Source organism: Protopterus annectens, chromosome 4.part0 (genome assembly GCF_019279795.1).
Source record: "Protopterus annectens isolate FY-2018-M chromosome 4.part0, PAN1.0, whole genome shotgun sequence".
Taxonomy (NCBI): Eukaryota; Metazoa; Chordata; order Ceratodontiformes; family Protopteridae; genus Protopterus; species Protopterus annectens.
In genome coordinates, this window is record NC_056733.1 from 389537782 (window position 1) to 389559005 (window position 21224).

Here is a 21224-nt window from a genome sequence, read left to right on the forward strand (position 1 = left end):
TGCATGTCGTGAGTATACGGGAGATTATTATACTGTATATATTTTTTATCGGCGCCACTCTGTCAAATGGCAGTTTGTTTAGTAGTGTGTGTTCAGGCTGGTAAGTAGATCAAATGCACTCTTTGTCAAGCATATTTTATATGTTAAGAGGAGGAAGTTCAAATGTACATGTTTCCAGTATATAGTCATGAAATAGAAATAGCCATTGTAGAAATAGCCATTGTACATGTGTACACATATATATTTCTTTGTATTAATAATTGCATTCACATAACTTTGCCATGCCATAAATTTCAGAAAAGCCTTTCCAGTTTTTACACTTTTTATTGTAACATTTCTTCATAAAGTATTGCAGTGATTATTGTTTGCCTTATTTTGGCACTGAATGGATATTCATACTCGACCTGTACTACTTGAGTTTCCTAAATTAGCAGTCAGTTATAGTTTCATCTGCTTGGAGCAAATAACTACATTGTAGCCTAAGTTGCAAGACGTGGGAGTGCACTGTTCCATAATGGTGCCAGCCTCTTTAGAAGGTTATCATTTTGTTAAACATTCATTATAAAAAAACAGTACCATGCCATCAAATAAAATGCCCCCCCCACACACTCACATACATGGCAACTCTCTCAAAACTGTATCCTGCAAGCAGATTTTTCCTTTCATAGGGTTATAACCCCCCCCATCACTCTTAAATAGCTGGCAGTCTGTGATCCTTGATCTTCTCCCATTACCTTTATCTTGTCATTGCTGCTGTTTCTCCTCTCTCTACTTCTCCCCTTCTGCCTCATTCCCTTCTACTACCCACACCTGCTTGCAATGCCTCATTATATTGTTTCCTTGCCGGAAATACCTCATTTCTTTGTTTCGTAGGTTCATAGGTGTGTACTAGGCTAATGACCCTGGAGCCTTTACAAGCCTAGCACATAGAAGTGCCCTGGCATTGTGACACCAGCCATTAGTTCCCAGTGGTTCTATAAAGTAGAGCCACTGGAGTGATCCCCAGGGTGAACTTTCTATTCCCATCCACTCGTCAAAATTTCTCTTGAAGCGGGCCACTGAGGTGCTCTGCTTAACATGTATAGGAATTCTATTCCAGAGCATGGGCAGTCTCCAGGTTATAAACCTGTCCCTCCAGCATGTTCTGTTGATTGTGGTAATGAGATTGAGGTCTCTGGAGCGTGTGGTGCAGTGGGATTGGGATTTCTTTGTAGCATTTCTAGCAGAGCTGGGTTAGACATGGCTTTGTAAGTCAAGCAGAGATTGCCTCTTAGTAGATGATATGAGACTGAGAATAGCTGGAGTTTTTTTGAGTCTGTCCATGTAGGACATGTGTTTAAGGCCAAGGATCCTCTTTGTGAGGTACTTTTGTGGCCTTTCCAACTGTTGCATGTGTCTAGTGAGGTACAGGCATTATACTCAATGATTGGCCTAATGAGGGAAGAGTAGAGAGAAATGATGACCTCTTTCTTCCTGGATGCAAAATCCTTGGTGATGAGATGTGCCAAATAGAAAGACTTTCTGATCACAGTGGCAATGTAGTGGTCAAAGGAGAGGTTGCTGTCAGTCTGTGTCCCCAGATCTCTTGTAATGCCTTCAGTGTTCTGTGGGCTCCAGTCAATGTGGTAATTAGTGGGAACTGAGTTTATCCCAAAGGGAATGACTAAGCATTTTTTGACATTAAGCTTAAGGCCATCGTTTCAACACCAGTCATTGGTCTCAGTGAGGCCTTTCTGTAGGATGTCTGCATCACTTGGGGAAGCTAATAATAGCTCCCAGCTTGCAGTTGTCTGCGAGCTTGGTCAGCCAGAGTCCCTCCGTTTTAGCCTGGACTTCTGAGAAGTAGATGCCAAACAGGAGAAGACCCAGGACCAATCCCTGTGGGACTCCACTCGTGACTGGTCGGCAGTCAGACTTGGAATCTGCTACTTTCACACTGTGGGTTCTATCTCTGTGGAAATTTGCAACCCACCTAGTGATATTTTTCATTTCTTCCTGTTTCCTAGCCCAAAACCTGCACGTCTGCTTTGTAATTCTTTCAAGCTTTGTCTTCTTCCAGGCCTCTACAATCGCCTTTTAACTTCCCCAGATATCAGCTGTATTTCTGTTCTTTCATCTCTACCAAATGTTAACCATTAAATTTCACCACAAAATAAGTAAAAAAAAAAAAAAAAACAGAAGCTGCCTGCCAACTTACCGTACACCTTACTCCACATTTCTACCATGTATTTCTATACCTTCTCTACTACACAACCACCCCATATGTAACTAGTCTGCCTGTAATGTCCCACACCTGCAACATACCACTTAACAGCCACCACCTCCATCCACCCTGAAGTGCATCTTGTACCACCAGTACAAAAGTCTCCAGTGGTTCCATTCAACTCACCATCCTGTTAATCTTCCATACCTCTTATTAATTGTCTACCCATAATCATAAAGCACTTTCCCTAAACCATTGACCCACAAGTTTTTTTAAGTTTACTTCTGCAAACTTTCATCCTGAACCTTTATAGATGCATCCAGTCTCTCCTTTGAGCAACCTTTTTAATTTTTTTCCTCTCATTGTTCCTCCCTCCAGTCCTCTCAGTGCTTTTCTGGTATCCTTTACCTCTACGTATTATTTACTTGTATCATAAATCTCTTGGGAATTAATAACCCTCTGCCACTCATTCAAAACTTTTTCTTTTAATTCTTTGAAATCCAAACCTCAGTCTTGTACCCATCCATCTGTAAATCCCAAACTCTGTACACTCATTGCCTTTACCATCCTCTTAAAACAATCTGAACTTCTTTAACACTTCCGTAACCAATTCAAAAGTCAAGTCCCTGGCATATATGCCACCCACCATTATCGCTATGTAGGCCCTAGTTGTTTTGTTTGTATTATTTGCTACACTCCTGTACATGTCCTTGTCTTCTTTCCATCTTCCCTTGTCACCTATTTCACATTCCTACTCATTTCCCGTTATTATTTGCACAGTAGCATTCACCATAGCATACATTCTAACGTCAGGCAATCCCCACTCTCTGTTTTTTTCCGTTCTCATCCTTTCCTTACTGTTTACACTAGTCTCCCTTCACAGTTTCACTGTCGTACCACTCATCTTTCCTTCTTAACTGTAACACACTTACCTTCCTCCACCTTTCTAAATCTCTGACCAGAACTCTTTCTCTCTTTTTCACAGCTAACTATAGCCATTTATGTAGTCTTCTTCTCCAACTAGTTTTCTTTTATCCATCATTTCCACAATTACTGTGTCACTAACTGACTTGACTAACACCTTTCCCCTTTTAATAAAATGAGTTATACCTATCCATGTTCTGTGTCTCTGTCCTTAATCACCTTCTTCCACCTGTCTGTATCTCCTGAGCTATTCCTATTGGACCACTGCATTGTACTTAAGCCCCCTAGTAGGGTAAGATGCTGTCTGGTACTAGCCATGTGTTGTGTAATGATCAACTTGAGAGTATAACCTCTCCCCTGGCTTGTCCTCTACTCGTCATTTTCTACACCCATTCAAGACTGCCCTTCCTTCCCCAGTCAGAACTACCTCTAGCCACTTTCCCTGTCATCTTTACTCTAACCATACACCAAAACATTGCCACAGCTTTTCTCCTAGCAAACCCTGAAACCTCAGCTATAAGAGCAGCCCTAATATATTCCTCATCATAGGGTTCATAGGTGGTTACTAGGCTATTGACCCTAGCGCCATTTTAATCCTAGCCAAGCTCACCCAAAATTTAGCAAAATATTGCTGATATGGATCAATATCCCAGGCAGTTTTATGAGTTACGATATAGGCTTGTATGCATCAAGCATTAACAGGCTGCCCCTCTCCATTAGGGGCATAGGTTCCAAACTAGGTGTACATTTGCAATTTCTTTGCTTATTTTTCCAAGTTATATTTGAATATGGTTAGGGATGTGCTTTAATTCACAAAGATGGGATGATGCTTCGCCTAGCATAAACTAATATACTTCTGTGGAATACTTTTAAGTACAGACATATGAAATCCATTGCATTCCTACAGCCTACCTCAAAATTGCTGTCATCTGTAAAATACAAAATCTAACACTCCTGGCAACCTTAAAAAATAACCTTCTTTAGTAACAACAACTAGTGTAATAATTCCCACATGCAAGTTCCCAGCAACTGGTCTTTCATCACATAAAAAAGCGTTCTTAAATGTTTCACAATAAGCATATAATCAGAAAGTACAGCAAAATGAAAATCTTTGTCTCCATACATATAACCCATTCATATCCATGAAACATTTAGTCATTGTTGTGGTACACCATGACAAAGTAATTGTCATAAGCTTTATTCATGCTAGATACATTATTTCTTTAACCCATTTTTACTGTGGCTGAGCCCTCTATCAAGATAGCACTTCACTCCCAGTTCACATAAATACAATAGTTTGCTGCTGTTTAATTTGGTACCATATCATTACCTCCTTTGCCCCATCATCTCATTGTTCCATTTGGCACCAGTTTTATATCCTTCATGGTAAACACTTAATTCCCACATTTCCTAATGCTCCTTATATCTGTTACAACATTTGGGAAAAGAAAATGCCTTTATTTGCTGAGAATATTGACAGTTTCCCTTGTACTTCCACGTGGTCAGTTATTTCTTTCGTTTTTACTCAACTCTTCCAGGTTAATTTCTCTTCCCTCCTTCCAGATGCTCCCTCTCTCCCAAATGTTCTTCAACTTGACCATCAGTCAAAAACTCATCCACATTGAGTATGAACATGTAGCAACAAAAATAGAGAAAACCAAAGAGAAGAAAGGCACCATTAAATATTCACAGTCAAAAACATGAGCCCTGCCCAGAGCCCCTTTATCCATTCAGGCTCTGCTCCCACCTACGTCCAGGTCATCTCAGTTCTTACTTTGATGCTTTTCTTAGTGGAACCTCTCTCCTTGTGTCAGCTTTCATCAGGGCTTTTACAATCACTTTCTTTTGTCCTTCACTCCACTCTTTTATCTTCCTTAAATCTCTGTTGGCCCTCTTCAGAAATTATCCAGGACATCAACATCTTCCTCACATTTTCCTTCTGCACTCTCTGTTATTGTTGGATGACCTGTCCCATGCTTCATCAATTATCAGTACTTCCTCCATTCTTTCATGGACTGCTGTACTTTCTTCTCTAAATAGCTGTGTATATCCATTAGGTCCATGCTTTCAGCTACTATTTTTTGTTGTCATTTGACTGCTGTTGTCATGATTTCTACAACTTGTGTATCCTGTTATTCCTCACATATAAGGTTATGTTTAACCACATGTCCCTCTGTTCACACACACTGATGCGGCTGTATCTTACTGGCACTCTTTTCCACCAGTCTTCTTTGCTATATATGGCCTTCTTTTAAGCACGCACCATGTCTTCCAGGTTTCTCACCCAAAAAATGTGGCCATTCCAGGTCATCTTTAATTGGACAGCATAGATTATCCATCTACAATCAAACTACTTCCCCTTGTTTCTAAAGTTACACACTCCAGGAGCTAACCATACATTTTTACTGTGATGAGAAATCCCTTTAACACATGATTGTAACATCCTGGTAAATGGAACTCCCACCCCTCTTTTTAGGCATCTGTTTAATAAGCCATATTTTACCAAGGTATGCTTTGGCTTGTTATAGCTCACTACTTCTCTTCACATCTGATGAGCTCTGTTGACCTGCCAGTCCAAGAATGGAGCTTCTGTTACATGCTGCTTAGTCTAGGCCTCAATAAAGCACAGTGGGTCCTTGCCTTCCATAAGACCTACAATATAAATATTTCCTCTCCTGTCCCTATTTTTCAAGTCACCTTGTCTAGTAAGACATTTTAATAATGGGTCATAATTAGGTTCATAGATCCCTAGTTATATACTAGGCTTATGACCACCAGAGCCTTTATAAGCATTGCAATGCAATTGAACTTAATTGTGTCTCTATGTATCATGGGCGTTTATTAGGAAGGGAAATGTTAGAAAAGTTTCTGTAGTTTGGGAGTTGTTGCCTGCCTCTGTTTATCAGAGACCAAAATTTTCCACACATGAGGGTGTTGTCTTTCCCTTCTCTGCCATATTTTTCTCAATTTAAGTGGAATATTTATTTATGTGGAGTTAGAGCTCACATTTCATGCCACCACTGCTTCATTATTTCCATATAAGGGTTTATTTCTAAAGCACTAACGTCGTCGAGGGTATCATGATGTGCATTGGTATGTATCTCACACAATGCAGCCATCCTTCAAAGGCTTCCCCTTGCTGGGTGCAGCATGGGTACACTGCGTTCTGCCTTCACAGACCTGTGATAATGGTAATCAGTCAAGGGGTATTCCACTCCCTTCCTACCTAATGTACGAGTGTCTGATGCCTGAAATAAACAGCACTGCTTCACAGAGTGGAACTGTGGTATCTTTGTCTCTTTCTTTCAGTTTTTCTCTCCAGTCCACTGGGATCCCTGTCTACCCACCCAAACTCTGTTAAAAACATCTGCTGCCAGATATAAACAACACATGCTTCACAAAACTGAATAAATGTAACTTTCTTTTCTTCTTCTTCTTCATTCTATTTTGATCACTGTTCATGCACCAAAACCAGCACTGAGGTTTTCTAGTGGCCAGTATCAACATTTCCAGTCAAACCATGTCAGGGCTCATTTCCTGAAATAAATAAAAACATGCTGTTCAAAAATAAGACCATTATTGCTGCAGCTTTATTTATTTTTGTTCCTGCCATATCTTTTATACTCAAACACATTTATGAGATAATGATTGTTTCCCATTGTGGATCTACCACTATTTAGAGCACTAGACACTTAACACTATATAAATGAAACTGCACTTTGATTTTTTTTTTTGTTATTGTTTGTGGATGAGTTTAAGTACTTGGGATCAACAGTTCAGAGTAATGGTGAGTGTGGAAGAGAGGTGAAGAAGAGAGTACAGGCAGGGTGGAATGGGTGGAGAAGAGTGTTGGGAGTGATTTGTGACAGACGGGTACCAATAAGAGTGAAAGGGAAGGTCTACAAGAGGGTAGTGAGACCAGCTATGTTATATGGGTTGGAGATGGTAGCACTGACGAAAAGGCAGGAGTCAGAGCTGGATGTGGCAGAGTTAAAGATGTTAAGATTTGCTCTGGGTGTGACTAGGATGGACAGGATTAGGAATCAGTATATTAGAGGGTCAGCTCAGGTTGTACAGTTTGGTCACAAAGCAAGAGAGGCGAGATTGCGTTGGTTTGGACATGTGCTGAGGAGGGATGCTGGGTATATTGGGAAAAGGATGCTAAGGATGGAGCTGCCAGGTAAGAGGAAAAGAGGAAGGCCTAACATAAGGTTTATGGATGTGGTGAGAGAGGACTTGCTGGCGGTTGGTGTGAAAGAGCATGATGCAGAGGACAGGAAGAAATGGAAACAGATGATCCGCTGTGGCGACCCCTAATGGGAACAGCCGAAAGAAGATGATGATTGTTTGACAGTAACTGTATGTAATCTTCTAGTTTCATTATCTGAGCAATTTGAGCATTGGTTACTGGCATATGCTTAGTTTGCACTTCTATAATAGAAAACATATATTTTCTTTCTGTAAATAGTCAGTGTCCTGTATCCTCATCCATCTTTCTCAGTGCTGATCTACAATAGACAGTATTTATTGACGGACATTTGTTTACAAGGATAGTCCAACTGGATCGCAAGAGCCTGTTTTCAGCAGAGACCCAGGGAGAAAAGCTCCATTTAACAGAGAAAAAAAATTCAAACACATTACTTAAGAAACAGTTGAAAACTATACATTTCAAAAATCAACAATATTATAAGGCATGGAGATGTACTAAAAATATGTTACAAAGAAAACAATGAGAAAAAAAATTATACAACGACTCCCCATTAATATTCCAAAACATGCACGCTGATTTGATTGGTCAGCGTGCACGTTGTAAATCAGACTTATACTAATGGAAAAAGGTCCGGTCGCCCGGACTTTTTCCATTAGTATAAGTCTTTTTTTTTACAGCAATGGAGAACGTAAGATCTCCGTTGCTTTTTAGACACTGTCTCGCTATGTTAAAGGAGTTTAACATAATGAGACAGCTTTAAAAAAAAGTAATGGAGATCTTCCTTTCTCTGTTGCTTTTTTTAAAGCTGTCTCGCTATGTTAAACTCCTTTAACATACTGAGACACTTTGTAAAAAGCAACAGAGATATTGCTTTCACCATTGCTTCCACCCACAGCTCTGATGTACTGCATACGCATGCGCAGTACATCAGAACTGCCGCAGAATACCAGACAGCTGTGGAAGGGCAGCAAGGAGGCATTATACAATGCCATTATTTAAGAAAAGTAAGTATTAATTTTTCTTTAATGTCATTGTATAATAGCAATAACCCACTTCTAGGTGTAGGTAATGCTGGATTTACCCACGGTTGTCTTTGTTTGGCCACTCAGGCTTCGGCCTCGTGACCAAAACCACACCAGCCATGGGTAAACCCAGCATTACCCACACCGAGGCGTGGGTTATTGCTATATTAAAACACAATATACTATTCTGTAGAGCGTCCTTTTAGCAGTTCACAGTAGTAATAAGTAAAAGTCTTGTGTTTAGTTTAGTTGTAACTGAAGGAAGAGAGAGTTTAGGATAAATTGGTATAAATGGGAAGGAGGTGATAGGAAAAATCATCCTTTGAAGATCAAATTATCATTTGTAGGTTTAAGATTTATCTTTCTCTGAACTGGAGACGTATCTTTAATTCTGTGGAGCTAAACACAAAAAGAGACATTATTGATACTTTATGGTATTGGGTGTTTAATATTTGTAGAGGCCTTTTAACTGGCAGCATAGTTGAGGCTACTACCTTTTTGTTCCAAATGCCTTGCTATCTCTAAGGTGATGCTTTTTGAACTATGCCACCGGTATTGTACAATTAGATCCAAAATGGTGACCACATATAGTGATTATCAAGTCTTTACAGCTTAGTTAAGCAGTAATACAACCATAATGCACAAAATAGTATTTAAATGTTTGGCTGGCACAATAGTGCAGTGGTTAGCATTGTCTCACAGCATGAAGCTCTCCTATTTAATTCTTGGCTGGGGTGCCTTCGCTGTGGAATCTGCATGCCTCCTTGTGTTCATGTGGGTTTCCTCTGGGTGCTCTGGTTTCCTCCCACATTCCAAAGACATGCTTTTGGAGCATTTCTCCCTAGGCCGCCGCTGAAAATGGGCTCTGTCCCAGTAGGAATTTCCAGTAAACAGATTTTAAAATAAAATGAAAAAAATATATGTCAGCATATGTTCAGTTTTATGACTACTGTCTTACAACTTCTGCAGTCTGACACCAAATTGCAGCAAGTGTCTTTAAGAGCAGTTCAGAAATTAATATTATTTTTTAGATGTAGATGAACAGTTTTTAGGGTATTGTGTTTGCTGTGTAATGATATATTTTGAAAGTATGAACAGTATCCTGAAAACAGTGGAAATGACTTTTGAATGTTGTTGTGGTTATGAGCATCTTTTTAATCTGATGAACCCAGTTTCATGAGAATCACAGTGTAATTTTGACTTCAAATAAATATCACAGGCAGTTCTTTTAGCTATACTGTAAATTTGATAGCCGCTGCCGTATCAGAATATGAAACCAGTGTTTGTTTTTGCAGTGTTAAGGCAAGTTACATGTTACCATTGTTTATGTTCATTGGACATAACACCCAGCATCTTTCTTCTGAAGTCAGCAGATTAATATAAAAAAATACCATTGCAGCACTGATGTGTTTCTTGAGCAGTACTTTGTTGTAATTAAAGTAGTTTGATTTATAGGGAATCAGATGTTTTACAGTGTCAAAATCTGCACTCAAGAGTTATGCCAATAAATTGTCCTCATCTGCAAAGCACAGCTCTCCAGTTATGCAGTCAACCACTTTGCTTTGTGTTCATTTGACAGAATATCGCATTATACATTTCTATCTTTTGTAGTGCTTTATTATTACCTTGGGCATCATGGAAGCTCAGTGCTAAAATCCCTGCTTCAGAACTTGTCAGTCTGGGGTTTATGGCCCCTGGTCTCTGTCTGTCTGAAGTTTCCATGAATAACCATTTTTCATGGGTTTTCTCCACATACTTTGTGTGTCTACCACTATCCGAAACATACAGGTTGATCGGTGATGCTGAATTATCTACATACATATTTTGTCCCAGATGGAAATCTGGGTGGAGTCCATGGAACATCCCACTTACCCACTCAACAAATGTAAATACATAAAGTGTCGATTCACATGCTTTAACTGCTGAAGAATGTCTTCCTGCATTACCCATTAACACCATGGCATCTATTGATATTCCCTACATGTTCACAGTTATTACAGAAATAGAGTGAAGGATTTACCTATATGAGTGGAATTTTTGCAGGCAGATGAACTTGATTTGGTTACTGGATTTAAAAGCCATGTATGTGTTTTTAACAATACACCTTCTATCTGATAACATGACCATTTTTTCTTCTTTTCTGTTTAACAGGTAATATCAACAACTGCAATCTGAACTACTATTTCTTTTTGCTGGCTGGTATACAAGGACTGACTCTGTTGTTGTTTATTATTGTTTCTGTGAAATATGATAAACAGAGAGCCGGCAGTTCATATGTGAAGACAAGAGAACTGAAGAACTAAGAGAAGTTTCATTTGGTTGACATTACAGAGCAGAGAGTCCGGTGCTGGAAGTACTGAAATGTCAGAAGGCAATAGACTGCTTCTGTATTTTTCTGTTGCACAATGAAAGGCCGCGAGTTGCTTTACTAGATCTTTAGTCATGCCATGTTACATCATAAGGAATTTGAGATCATACTGCTAACCTTGCTCATTACGAGCATTCCTTCAGACTCTTTACACTGTGCATACGGTCACCCTTCTCTTGTGATCGCTTCAGTGCATTTACTTAAATACACTCACATTAAGCATGCTTGCAGGATTTACAGATTAGTAACTTACTTCACGAAAGAACCGTTGTGAAGGATGAATGCTTTGCATGAAGCTGAGAATTTGTTAAGGAGAAGGAAATCCAAGCAAACAGAAAACCGTAAACTGTCTGGACTTACCTGGCACACTTAACATTCATAGTGCACAGCTGCATATATAAACTTTTTTGCTGACAATTTGATAAAATGAATTCTAACTTTAACATTTAAAGAGTTGGATGTGCATTATGTTTGTTTTCAATGTTGCAAATATGCTTTTAAACTGCACCTTGTCCCCATTTTTGCAGCACTAATTGACACAGTGGTTGAAATAACTACACCTTGATGTTCTGTTTTTGAATAGGAGTGCATCGCTTTATGGTAGAAACCTTGTTTTGATGTGCCAAACATTCTATTTACAACATTTGATGCAAGTACACAAAGAAGTGAGCACAAATGCACAACAGTAATTAAAATAGTCAGGTCCAGTCAGTGTAAATCTTACCAAGCATATTATTTTTAATGGACCTGTTCTGTTTCTTTACATGTGCACAGTAGAGCATGTATTGTGTTCAATTTATGTTTACAGAATAAACAGTTTGATATTCATTAATGAGGCCAAAAATATACAGTACTGATGTAAGTTTAACCGTTTAAAGTTAGCCGCCCTCCAGTGGTTGTGTAGCTTTTCTTTATCCCATTTTATGGATTTTTTTTTTTTTTTTTTTATATTTTAAATTTTAGTTGAGAATGTGAGTGCAGCTTTTCTGTTGAGTACTGGTAGCAAGCCAGAGATACTCAAACGAGAGCATCTGTGCTGTAAATCATACCTCTCAACTGTACAGATATTTGCAGAATGTCCAGATTTTTGCCTCATATTTTTAGGCCGTTTTTCACAAAATTGTGGTCTTCTAGTAAATCATTGAAGATTAGTCAGAAAATAATGTCAGGTATTTGAACTTCAGACTTCATATTCTTCAGAAAATTCATGTTAATGTAAAACCTGTTATTCTATTAACGTTCTAAGTTTGTAAGAGCAGTATTTACAAAGTGTCCCTGTTTTTTGGCCTTTGTCCCCCATTATTTATGGCTTTGTCCTGATTTATTTCGCTAAGAGGTTGAGAGGTATGGCTGTTGTACTTAAATCAGAAAATACAGGGATATTGTAAGATTATAGCTATCAGTCATGTACGTGCTTTTTGGCCATGTGTGTAAGAGTTAGTTGGGCTATGTCTTATGTTTTCTTTTTTTTTTAAAACAAAATGTAGACATCTTATTGAAGCATTAAGATTTGTAATACACCAGTCAGCCATTTTGGGACAATCCCCTTTGAATTCAATTCCTGTCTTATATACTGGTATCCAGGAATAAGCATAATGTGTTCTGAAGGTCATTGATGAAGTAGGAAAAAGATTAATATGAAATAACAGTGCCTATTGTGATTTATATATCTAGAGAACTGTTCTTAACTTTGTATCTGTTGTACTGGACTAAGCCTGACCTGTTCAGACATGATTTGAATTCTCACCCCCAGTGCATTGTTTATTTTCTTGTGAGATACATCTAGATTAATGGGTCTATATTAGAACATCGAAGTTTCAAAACTTCGAATGCTCTAATATCCACCCCTATTCAGCGAAAGCTGAAAATATCGAAGCAACAGAAAACCGAATTTTTTCCTAGGGAAAGAATTAGGTTGTCCGCTTCTGTTGCTTCGGTATTTTAAGCGCTGTGGTGGAAAGTTACAGGTCAGGTTCAGGTAAGTGTGCGATTGAGTGCGGGTTAGGTTAGTTAGGGTTAGGGTGCGGGTTAGGCATGTGTGCGTTTGTGTGGACGTGAGGGTTAGGGCGGGTTAGGTGAGATAGGGTTAGGGCGTGGGTTACGTATTTGTGCGATTGTGTGGACGTGAGGGTTAGGGCACGTTAGGTGAGTTAGGGTGCGGGTCAAGTAAGTGTGCGATTGTGTGGACATGTGGGTTAGGGTGTGGTAGGTGAGTTAGGGTTAGGGCGCAAGTGAGGTGAGTGTGCGATAGTGACAGACCTTAGGGTTTGGGTTAAGGTAAGTGGATAGTTAGTGGTGTGTGTATAGTTTAGTGTAGGGTTAGGTGTAAGATTTTAGGTGTATGTGTGTGGATTGCTATTTGTTTGGTGTGCTTGTGTTGTGTGTATTTGTTTTGGAACAGCAAATTTTTTCCCTAGGAAAGAATTCGCTGTTCTGTATGTTCGATGTTTTCAGCTTTCGCTGAATAGGGGTTGATATTAGAACATTTGAAGTTTTGAAACTTCGATGTTCTAATATAGACTCTAGATTAACGTATGACATTTTTCAGATGTAAACTGAAGCAGACTAGGCTAACTTTGTGTTGCATACAGTGCTATTAATTAGGTAATGATATGTGTCGAAAGTGTGCATGGCTGTTACAAAACTTCTGTTTTGAAAGTGGGCTTCTAAGTAAAGATATCCTTTTAAATTACTATTAATTTAAATAGCTATTCTGAGAATGGACTTTGTGTTGAAAGCAAATCTAGTAATCATTTTAATTGGCCTATTTTATCATTAAAAATGGTTCAGTTCAAAAATTTACAGAAGTTGTATGATTTATATGCAGTTCTTTTTATTGTTTGTATATTAACTGTAAGGGTTAATTTTTTAATTATTGAAAGAAACTTTATTTTGGCGCATTTATGACTTTAGTCATTGCAGTTTCTATGAACTTGCCCTAGCACCTTAATTCATCTTCTTTTGATTATCATCACATCAAAAAAAAAATTGTATTAAATTTTAGTGTTAGGTGCAGGCAGGCAATCAGGACAGTGACATAGGCTGTGTGGAAATTATATTGGTGATATATGGTGTTACGGTGTGCATTACAGAAACAAGGGCAGACCAATCTTTATCAAAGTGTTATGATTTTTCTTTTGCTGCTTTGGCATCAAGAGAGTGATTTAAAGTTTCGTAATTTTTAGTTGTGATGAATTTATGTTAAATGCTTTGGAACTTTTACTGATTTGAGATGACTCCATGTGGAGACTGCTTTTTTATTTCTTATAATCATTTAAAACATTTCTGTTCAAGGCAGATATAATAAAAGAAAACATATGTTAACATAGTTGTGGTTTCCAATTTGTTTTATGCAGTGCTGAACAAGACCTTTCGTTGCAGTGTTTTCAAATCATTCACAGTTACAGAGTATACGAGGGCATTATACACTGAAAGATGTTAAGGTGCAGAAGTGTTCTGAACAACAGTAGCATTCCAGTCAGAGCTGGAAGTCTAATGAAGTGTCAGTTCTTAAAACCATTCACAGAAACCACCAAATTGTAGGCCTTTATAATGCAATTCTGTGTAGCAGTTTGTGGCATACTGGTATGAAAATCTTTAATTTTTAACTCCTTTTTCTCCTAAACTCCCACAAGCAGTAAAATTCGCAGAGAAGCCAGTGTGACCATTTATTGAATTCAACTGTGCATCAGCAAATTTGCAACAAACTACAGGGAAAATCATTCAATAACTTGAACTTCCAGGTTGTGTATGAATCGCCTTCCCCAAGCAAGCTAGTCCAGCCAAAATGACCCTCACTTGCATCACATTACCAGGGAGCAGCATGGGACTACTCACTTCCACCAACAGGTGTAGTGGTCCAAGTAAGCAGGGGGAATGCAAGGGGGGGGGGGCAATCCACTCTGCCCCAAAGCACAGTATGAGGGAGGGGTGGGACAGGTATCCACACCTCTATGCCCAGTGATGATGCTGATCATTGCATCCTGGCATTAAAAGCCTGACAGTAACAGAATCCATGTCCTTCCCTGACTAGCATGAGGCCTCCGAAACAAAATGTTCTGTTCACAAAGCACGTGTCCCCAAGTCCCACAAACAATAAAAGACAAAAAAAAATCTAGAGAAATCACTAATTAAATTCAGCTGTACTTCTTTAAAATTGAATCAAACTAAAGATTAACCATGCAATAACTTAAACTTACTGGTGGTGAAATGCTCTGGTCTGGTGCTGTGCCAACCCCCCCCCACCCACAGGCTAGTAAAGCCATAATACCCCTCAGTACCTCTCAACAGGAATATACTAGTCTTATGGCCAGGAAAGCAGGAGGGAATACCAAGGGGGGTGTCCAGTCTGCCCCACAACCAGCCAACAAGGCTGCCCATGCCCTATCTTTCTCCTGTCCTGATCGTGACCTACCATTAATTGACCTGTGAAAACTGGCTGCAGTAGCAACAAACCCTTGAGTAAGTAATATCACTAACCTAGTTTGCTGTTGAACACTCAGTATGTGCTTGAGTCCTAAGGCTAAAACAAGTCCAAATCAACAGTCGAAAGGTGGACCTCATCCAGGCAAACCAAACAAAGTCTTTGTCAACAGATTCCCAATGTTCAATAACAAAGATTCCTAAAAGAGGATTTGCTCTGGCCACCCTGTAGTTGACAAACTTGCAGATTGATTCAGACACTGCAGGAACAGCCATCCCATTGCCACTGGAGACAAGGAGTGATGGCATACCAAACCAGGCAAGTATTCGGTAACTACTACTGAACTGACATAAAACCTTTCAAGATGATTACCAAAAGATGGCATTTGAGACTCCACCCTATGTCGCTACATCCCATATTCATGGATGATCAAACATAAAAGGTAAATCATTGAAAGTGGATGACAACTGATGCCAGCACATTCCCAGGACATATTTCACAAAATTTCCATTAAGCTTGGGTCCACACCAAAATTAGTTCCATTAGTATGAATTGCTGCCCTCTTGGCTGCCAAAGCAATAACTGAATGAAACACAAAGATAAGAGTGAGACCTGAAACACAATAATCTGGATAATGTAAATTGCAAATAACTATCTAATACAATTGAGAGAAACAAGGGAAGACCACCACCCTACTCACTTAGTAAGCTTTACTGATTTATCTTTGTTTTGGGCAGGCACCTATGAGTGGATGGAATATCCCAATGCTGAAAGGCCCTGGACAGATAGCCCTCCATCCAACAGTCTCTCATGTAACTTAGGGAAAATCTGCTGCCCACCAGGAAGATGGAAAAAAAATATCCATTAAACTAGCCTTGGCAGACAGCCTAGACAAGGTGAGAGCCCAATGGACTGGGCAGAGTAAGGCACGTTCATCTTTATGCAAAGTTCCTTGCTGCTCTCACCCTAACTGATCAATCTTGGATTTACCAATCCAAATTACCATAGAGTGGTGGGAAACCACATCCTCCCATTTCACAGAACAGAGGAGTTCACTGATCCTAAAAGCACCCCATTGCATCCAGTATATCAGAATTGCCCACACTGTGTACATGTGGTAGTCCTGCAGTGTGGACGGAGTGCCCTTAATTACACTAACTAGTAATTCCTGGCAGTTAGGCTTTCTGAGATGCATGGCGGCACCATTACCTTTCTCCTACCCAAGGAGTAACTTGGATTTGACTCAAGAAACCTGAGAGCCCTGATGACCTTCGCCCAGTGTGTGGGCTGCTTAATGAACAAATAATCACTTGTCAGCACTATTGAAAGTAGAATGCAAAATCATGTATTGACTGATAAGAAGAGGGAACCAGGTCCTATCACCGAAAGGAAGGCTTTTACAAAGTTAATAAAAGGAGATGATGGCTGCCCCATAGGCTTTCCTGATACTGTCTGCCATGAATTGGATACCAGGAGGTGGATTACCCTTCGTCGCTAATCATCCAAAGGGTGAGATAGGATGACTGTGGAGTGTTCTTGTGCATCTGGGGCCAGACTGTGAAATGTGGCAATGTGGAGGCATAAGAGACTGTCTACTATTTCACTGTGTTCTGGAACATACCTACCTGAAAAAGAAAAATTGCACTGCCAACTATGTAAAATTAGCAGCCTAAGAAGAGGCTAGGCCCACAGAAATTTAGATGTCTTTCTGTGTAAAACTTGCACCACAACCATGTAGTCCAAATGAAAAACTAAATAAGTAATTTATTTATTTTAGTTTACATTTGGTAACTGGGATAGTCTGACTAGGTATGAGTATCCTTTTCAGTGGAGGCCTAGGAAGAAAAGCTCTGCATACACTAAAATGTATGTAAGTTTTTGTGGTACAAAGGTTAACGCAGTACAAAGTAGAATGCATCTGTCAACGTTTGTACAGTAAATGGTCAGTTGTGGTTAGCTTATTACACACAACTTATCAGAATTGTAGTGCAATGTAGGAGCTGAACAAAGACATTAATGTCTAATTGTTATTATTGTACAATCATGAAGGTTGATAAGGAATAGTAGAGGAGGAAGCGCTTGCTTTATGCAGAGCAGTGCAGGTCGACATGGGTATAGAGGAGAAATTTTTTTTTTCTGCATTGAGAGACTAGGTTGTAGTGAAGTAAAACAGAAAGTGCAGAATAGGTAGGGAAATTGTTCAAGGTGTGAATAAAGGGGTGCAGTAGAGGAAGTGGCTTGTGTACTCTTGTACTGCAGTGCTTAATTTACCACACAAATGTGGCAACCCACATCGGCATTAGCGCAAGAAAGTTGACATCCTACTCAAACTGCTGACCACAAGTAAGGCCAGGGGGACAAGAACCAATCTTCTTCTCTTTTCCCGGTTAGGGGTCGTCACAGCGGATCACCTGTTTCCATTTCTTCCTGCCCTCTGCATCTTGCTCTGTCACACCAACCACCTGCATGTCCTCTCTAACCACATCCATAAACCTTATCTTAGGCCTTCCTCTTACCTGGCAGCTTCATCCTTAGCATCCTTTTCCCAATATACCCAGCATCCCTCCTTAGCACATGCCCAAACCAACGTAATCTCGCCTCTCTGGCTTTGTCTCCAAACTGTCCAACCTGGGCTGACCCTGTAATATACTTCTTCCTAATCCTGTCTAAGCTCATCACACCCAGTGCAAATCTTAACATCTTTAACTCTGCCACATCCAGCTCTGACCCCTACCTTTTTGTCAGTGCCACTGTCTCCAACCCATATAACATAGCTGGTCTCACTACCCTTTTGTAGACCACCCCTTTCACTCTTACTGGTACTCGTCTGTCACAAATCACTCCTGACACTCTTCTCCACCCACTCCACCCTGCCTGTACTCTCTTCTTCACCTCTCTTCCACTCTCACCATTACTCTGAACTGTTGATCCCAAGTATTTAAACTCATCCACCTTCGCCAACTCTACTCCCTCTATCCTCCCTCTCATTCACACACACATATTCTGTCTTAGTCCAGCTGACCTACATTCCTCTCCTCTCTAGAGAATATCTCCACCTCTCCAGGGTCTCCTCAACCTGTTCCCTACGCTCACTACATATCACAATATCATCTGCAAACATCATAGTCCATGGGGACTCCTGTCTGATCTCGTCTTGTCAACCTGTCCATCACCCGTGCAAATAAGAAAGGGCTCCGAGATGATCCTTGATGTAATCCCACCTCCACCTTAAACGCATCTGTCACTCCCATGGCAGATCTCACCGCTGTCATACTACCCTTGTACATATCCTGTACCACTTTTACATACTTCTCTGACACTCCCGACTTCCTCATACAATACCAAAACTCCTCTCTAGGCACCCTGTCATATGCTTTCTCTAAGTCCACAAAGGCACAATGCAACTCCTTCTGACCTTCTCTGTACTTCTCCATCAACACTCTCAGAGCAAACATCGTATCTGTAGTGCTCTTTCCTGGCATGAAACCATACTGCTGATCACTAATCATCACCTCCATTCTTAACCGAGCTTCCACTACACTTTCCCATAATTTCATGCTGTGACTGATCAGATTTGTCCCTCTATAGTTACTACAGCTCTGCACATCACCCTTATTCTTAAAAATTGGTACCAAAACACTTTTTCTCCACTCCTCGGGCATCCTCTCACTTTCCAAGATTTCATTAAACAATCTGGTTAAAAATTCCACTGCCATTTCTCCTAAACACCTCCACGCTTCCACAGGTATGTCATCTGGACCAACAGCCTTTTCATTCTTCATCCTCTTCATAGCTATCCTTACTTCCGCCTTGCTAATTCATTGCACTTCCTGATTCACTATCCCAACATCATCCAGCCTTCTCTCTCTCTCATTCTTTTCATTCATCAGCCCCTCAAAGTACTCCTTCCATCTGTTTAACACATTCTCCCCTTGAAAATAAGCCCCCAAATCTAGACCCCAGCAACATCTGTGATCAAATGAAGAGCCACAGCAGAAATCTAGTCTTATTACCAGAGGGAGCTGGCTTTAAACTGATACAGGAAAAAAGGCCAAATGTGCAAATCATCCTTGACTATTTGGATGACCCTAATCAGTGATGCATATGTCAACCAAAGAGCCACTGTTCTACAAGCAAAGTTAAAGAGCTCTAACTGCTGCATAACCTGTCCTACTTTGACTTTGCAGGATGACAGCAATACAGAAATGCCTTCACTGAGATGGGCTAGTTTTTCTACTGTGAGATTTACAGTTGATGAAACCACATCAATCTCCAGACCTAGAAAAGCTAACAACTTAACTGGGCAATTGATTTTATCCACCACCAGAGGAACCCTTAGTTCCTCGCTCAGCTGAATGAATTGCTGCATTCCTTCCCTGGCATCCTACCTCCAAATGGCCAATATTAAAACATCTTTTTGTTGGCGCTGGCTGCCTGGCACCACTGAAGGGCTGAACTGAATTTCTCAAACATGGAACATGCTATGCTGCACACCCTGTAGATATGGCTGTATCATAATAAAACTGATCTTGAATGCACGTGGCCAATCTCCTGACATACTGATGGCAAGTAAAAAGTGGCCTCAAAATTGAGTTTTTCTGAAAAGCCATGGGTCAGAAAGTCTTGAGATAGCTAGAATGGCATCATGCATTAAAGCATTGTGAACCCGAGTGTCTGCTTGGATGAAGCTATCATTAACTGAGATTCCAGATGGAAATGAAATGTGATGGATACGTTTGAACTGACCCTTTTTCTTGAATACTAGCCGTAAAGGAGATATCTTGAACAAAGGAAAAGGGAGGACTACAAAAGCAACCATGATCCTTCCAGACATTCTTTGTCAAGCAATCTCTGTGCTACCTATTCTCTGCCCTCAAGTGAATGCAGGCTGCAGCAATAGGAATGTTTTGGGAATGCCTCAGACAATACGGAAAAATGTTCAAGATACCGAACAAACTATGGCTCCTGCCCTGTGGGTTTGGATAACTAGATAGTAAGTCTGCCAGTACACCTACCTTGCTTGGGGATTGTATGAAATTACTTTGGAAAAGGGAGGTAAAAGTCTCAAAATGAGCCACTATCCCCCCAGAGAGAGGGTCCAGTGAATGAGGGCACTGACCTATTTCTAGTATCACACCAGTCCTTCATATACCATTCTCTTCCTTAACCATGCACTTAACAAGGGGATGGCCCCTACCACAGTGTGAACACAATTGTCTGTAAAACTGCACAATGGCCATGCTGTGCTGCTGCTTCACTTCAGATGTTGCAAACCAGGGCCTATCTATCATTACTCTTAGCCATGTGTCCACATGGAGCTTCTCCCATTTGAGAGACCTATTGATCGCCTTTAATTTCCTGAACTTCGGGTCATACCAGAGCCATGAAAGTCTCCCTTTAAATTGTTGTGCCTCCCAAATATTGAGGATGTAGGTCAACAGGAGAAGGGCTTACCATTAAAAGAATAAGGCCGCCAGTCTAGCTGTTCCAACTTTGGAGTCTCACTCTACCCAGCTGCCTCTTACCATGCACTGTGTGAGCTATGCCCAGATCTTTGTACCCTGTGCCTTCTGCATCCATTAATTCAAACACATCCACATATCCCCATCTGATAATATTTGTATTTAATTGGTGAGGGTGTTTGTAGTGTAATAGCTGCCCTGGGAGTACCAGGCCCACGTGATGTGGTGAAACTAGAGTGGAGCTTGGGAAAACTGTTGGTAATGACGCCACAAATCTCAATCAGTTCTGTTACTGAGTATAGAGCAAATGTGAAAAGGCTGTACTGTGTGAGCAGCCTAGTCTGGGCTACTCCAGAGGCTCCAATATATCCAGTATGAACTGAGATACAACCATATCTCTCCCCAAGTAAGAATGTCAACAGCTTTGACCTGTTGTCCCTTGAGAGTGTATCCAAATCTCTCTCCAGATATTCCTCCACTGACTACCCCTGCACTTTATCGACACTTCTATCCCTAACTGACAAATCATTGGCTCCTCCAAAAAAGATCGTCTTCACATTAATGGAATCTGCAGGTCACCTTCACCTTTACTCTACCTTAATCTCTTGCTTT

The 21224-nt window shown here is 40.3% G+C and overlaps 1 protein-coding gene across 1 annotated transcript in view; it reads left to right on the forward strand.

Moving 5' to 3' along the window:
* Positions 1 to 11882, forward strand: part of SLC15A4 (solute carrier family 15 member 4) — a 1071506-nt gene extending 1059624 nt beyond the window's left edge. Inside the window, exon 8 of the mRNA XM_044068344.1 lies at positions 10511 to 11882. Coding sequence (XP_043924279.1) covers positions 10511 to 10662 — 152 coding nt within the window. The 3' untranslated portion in view covers positions 10663 to 11882. The remainder of the gene's footprint in view (positions 1 to 10510) is intronic.
* Positions 11883 to 21224: the final 9342 nt, after the last annotated feature.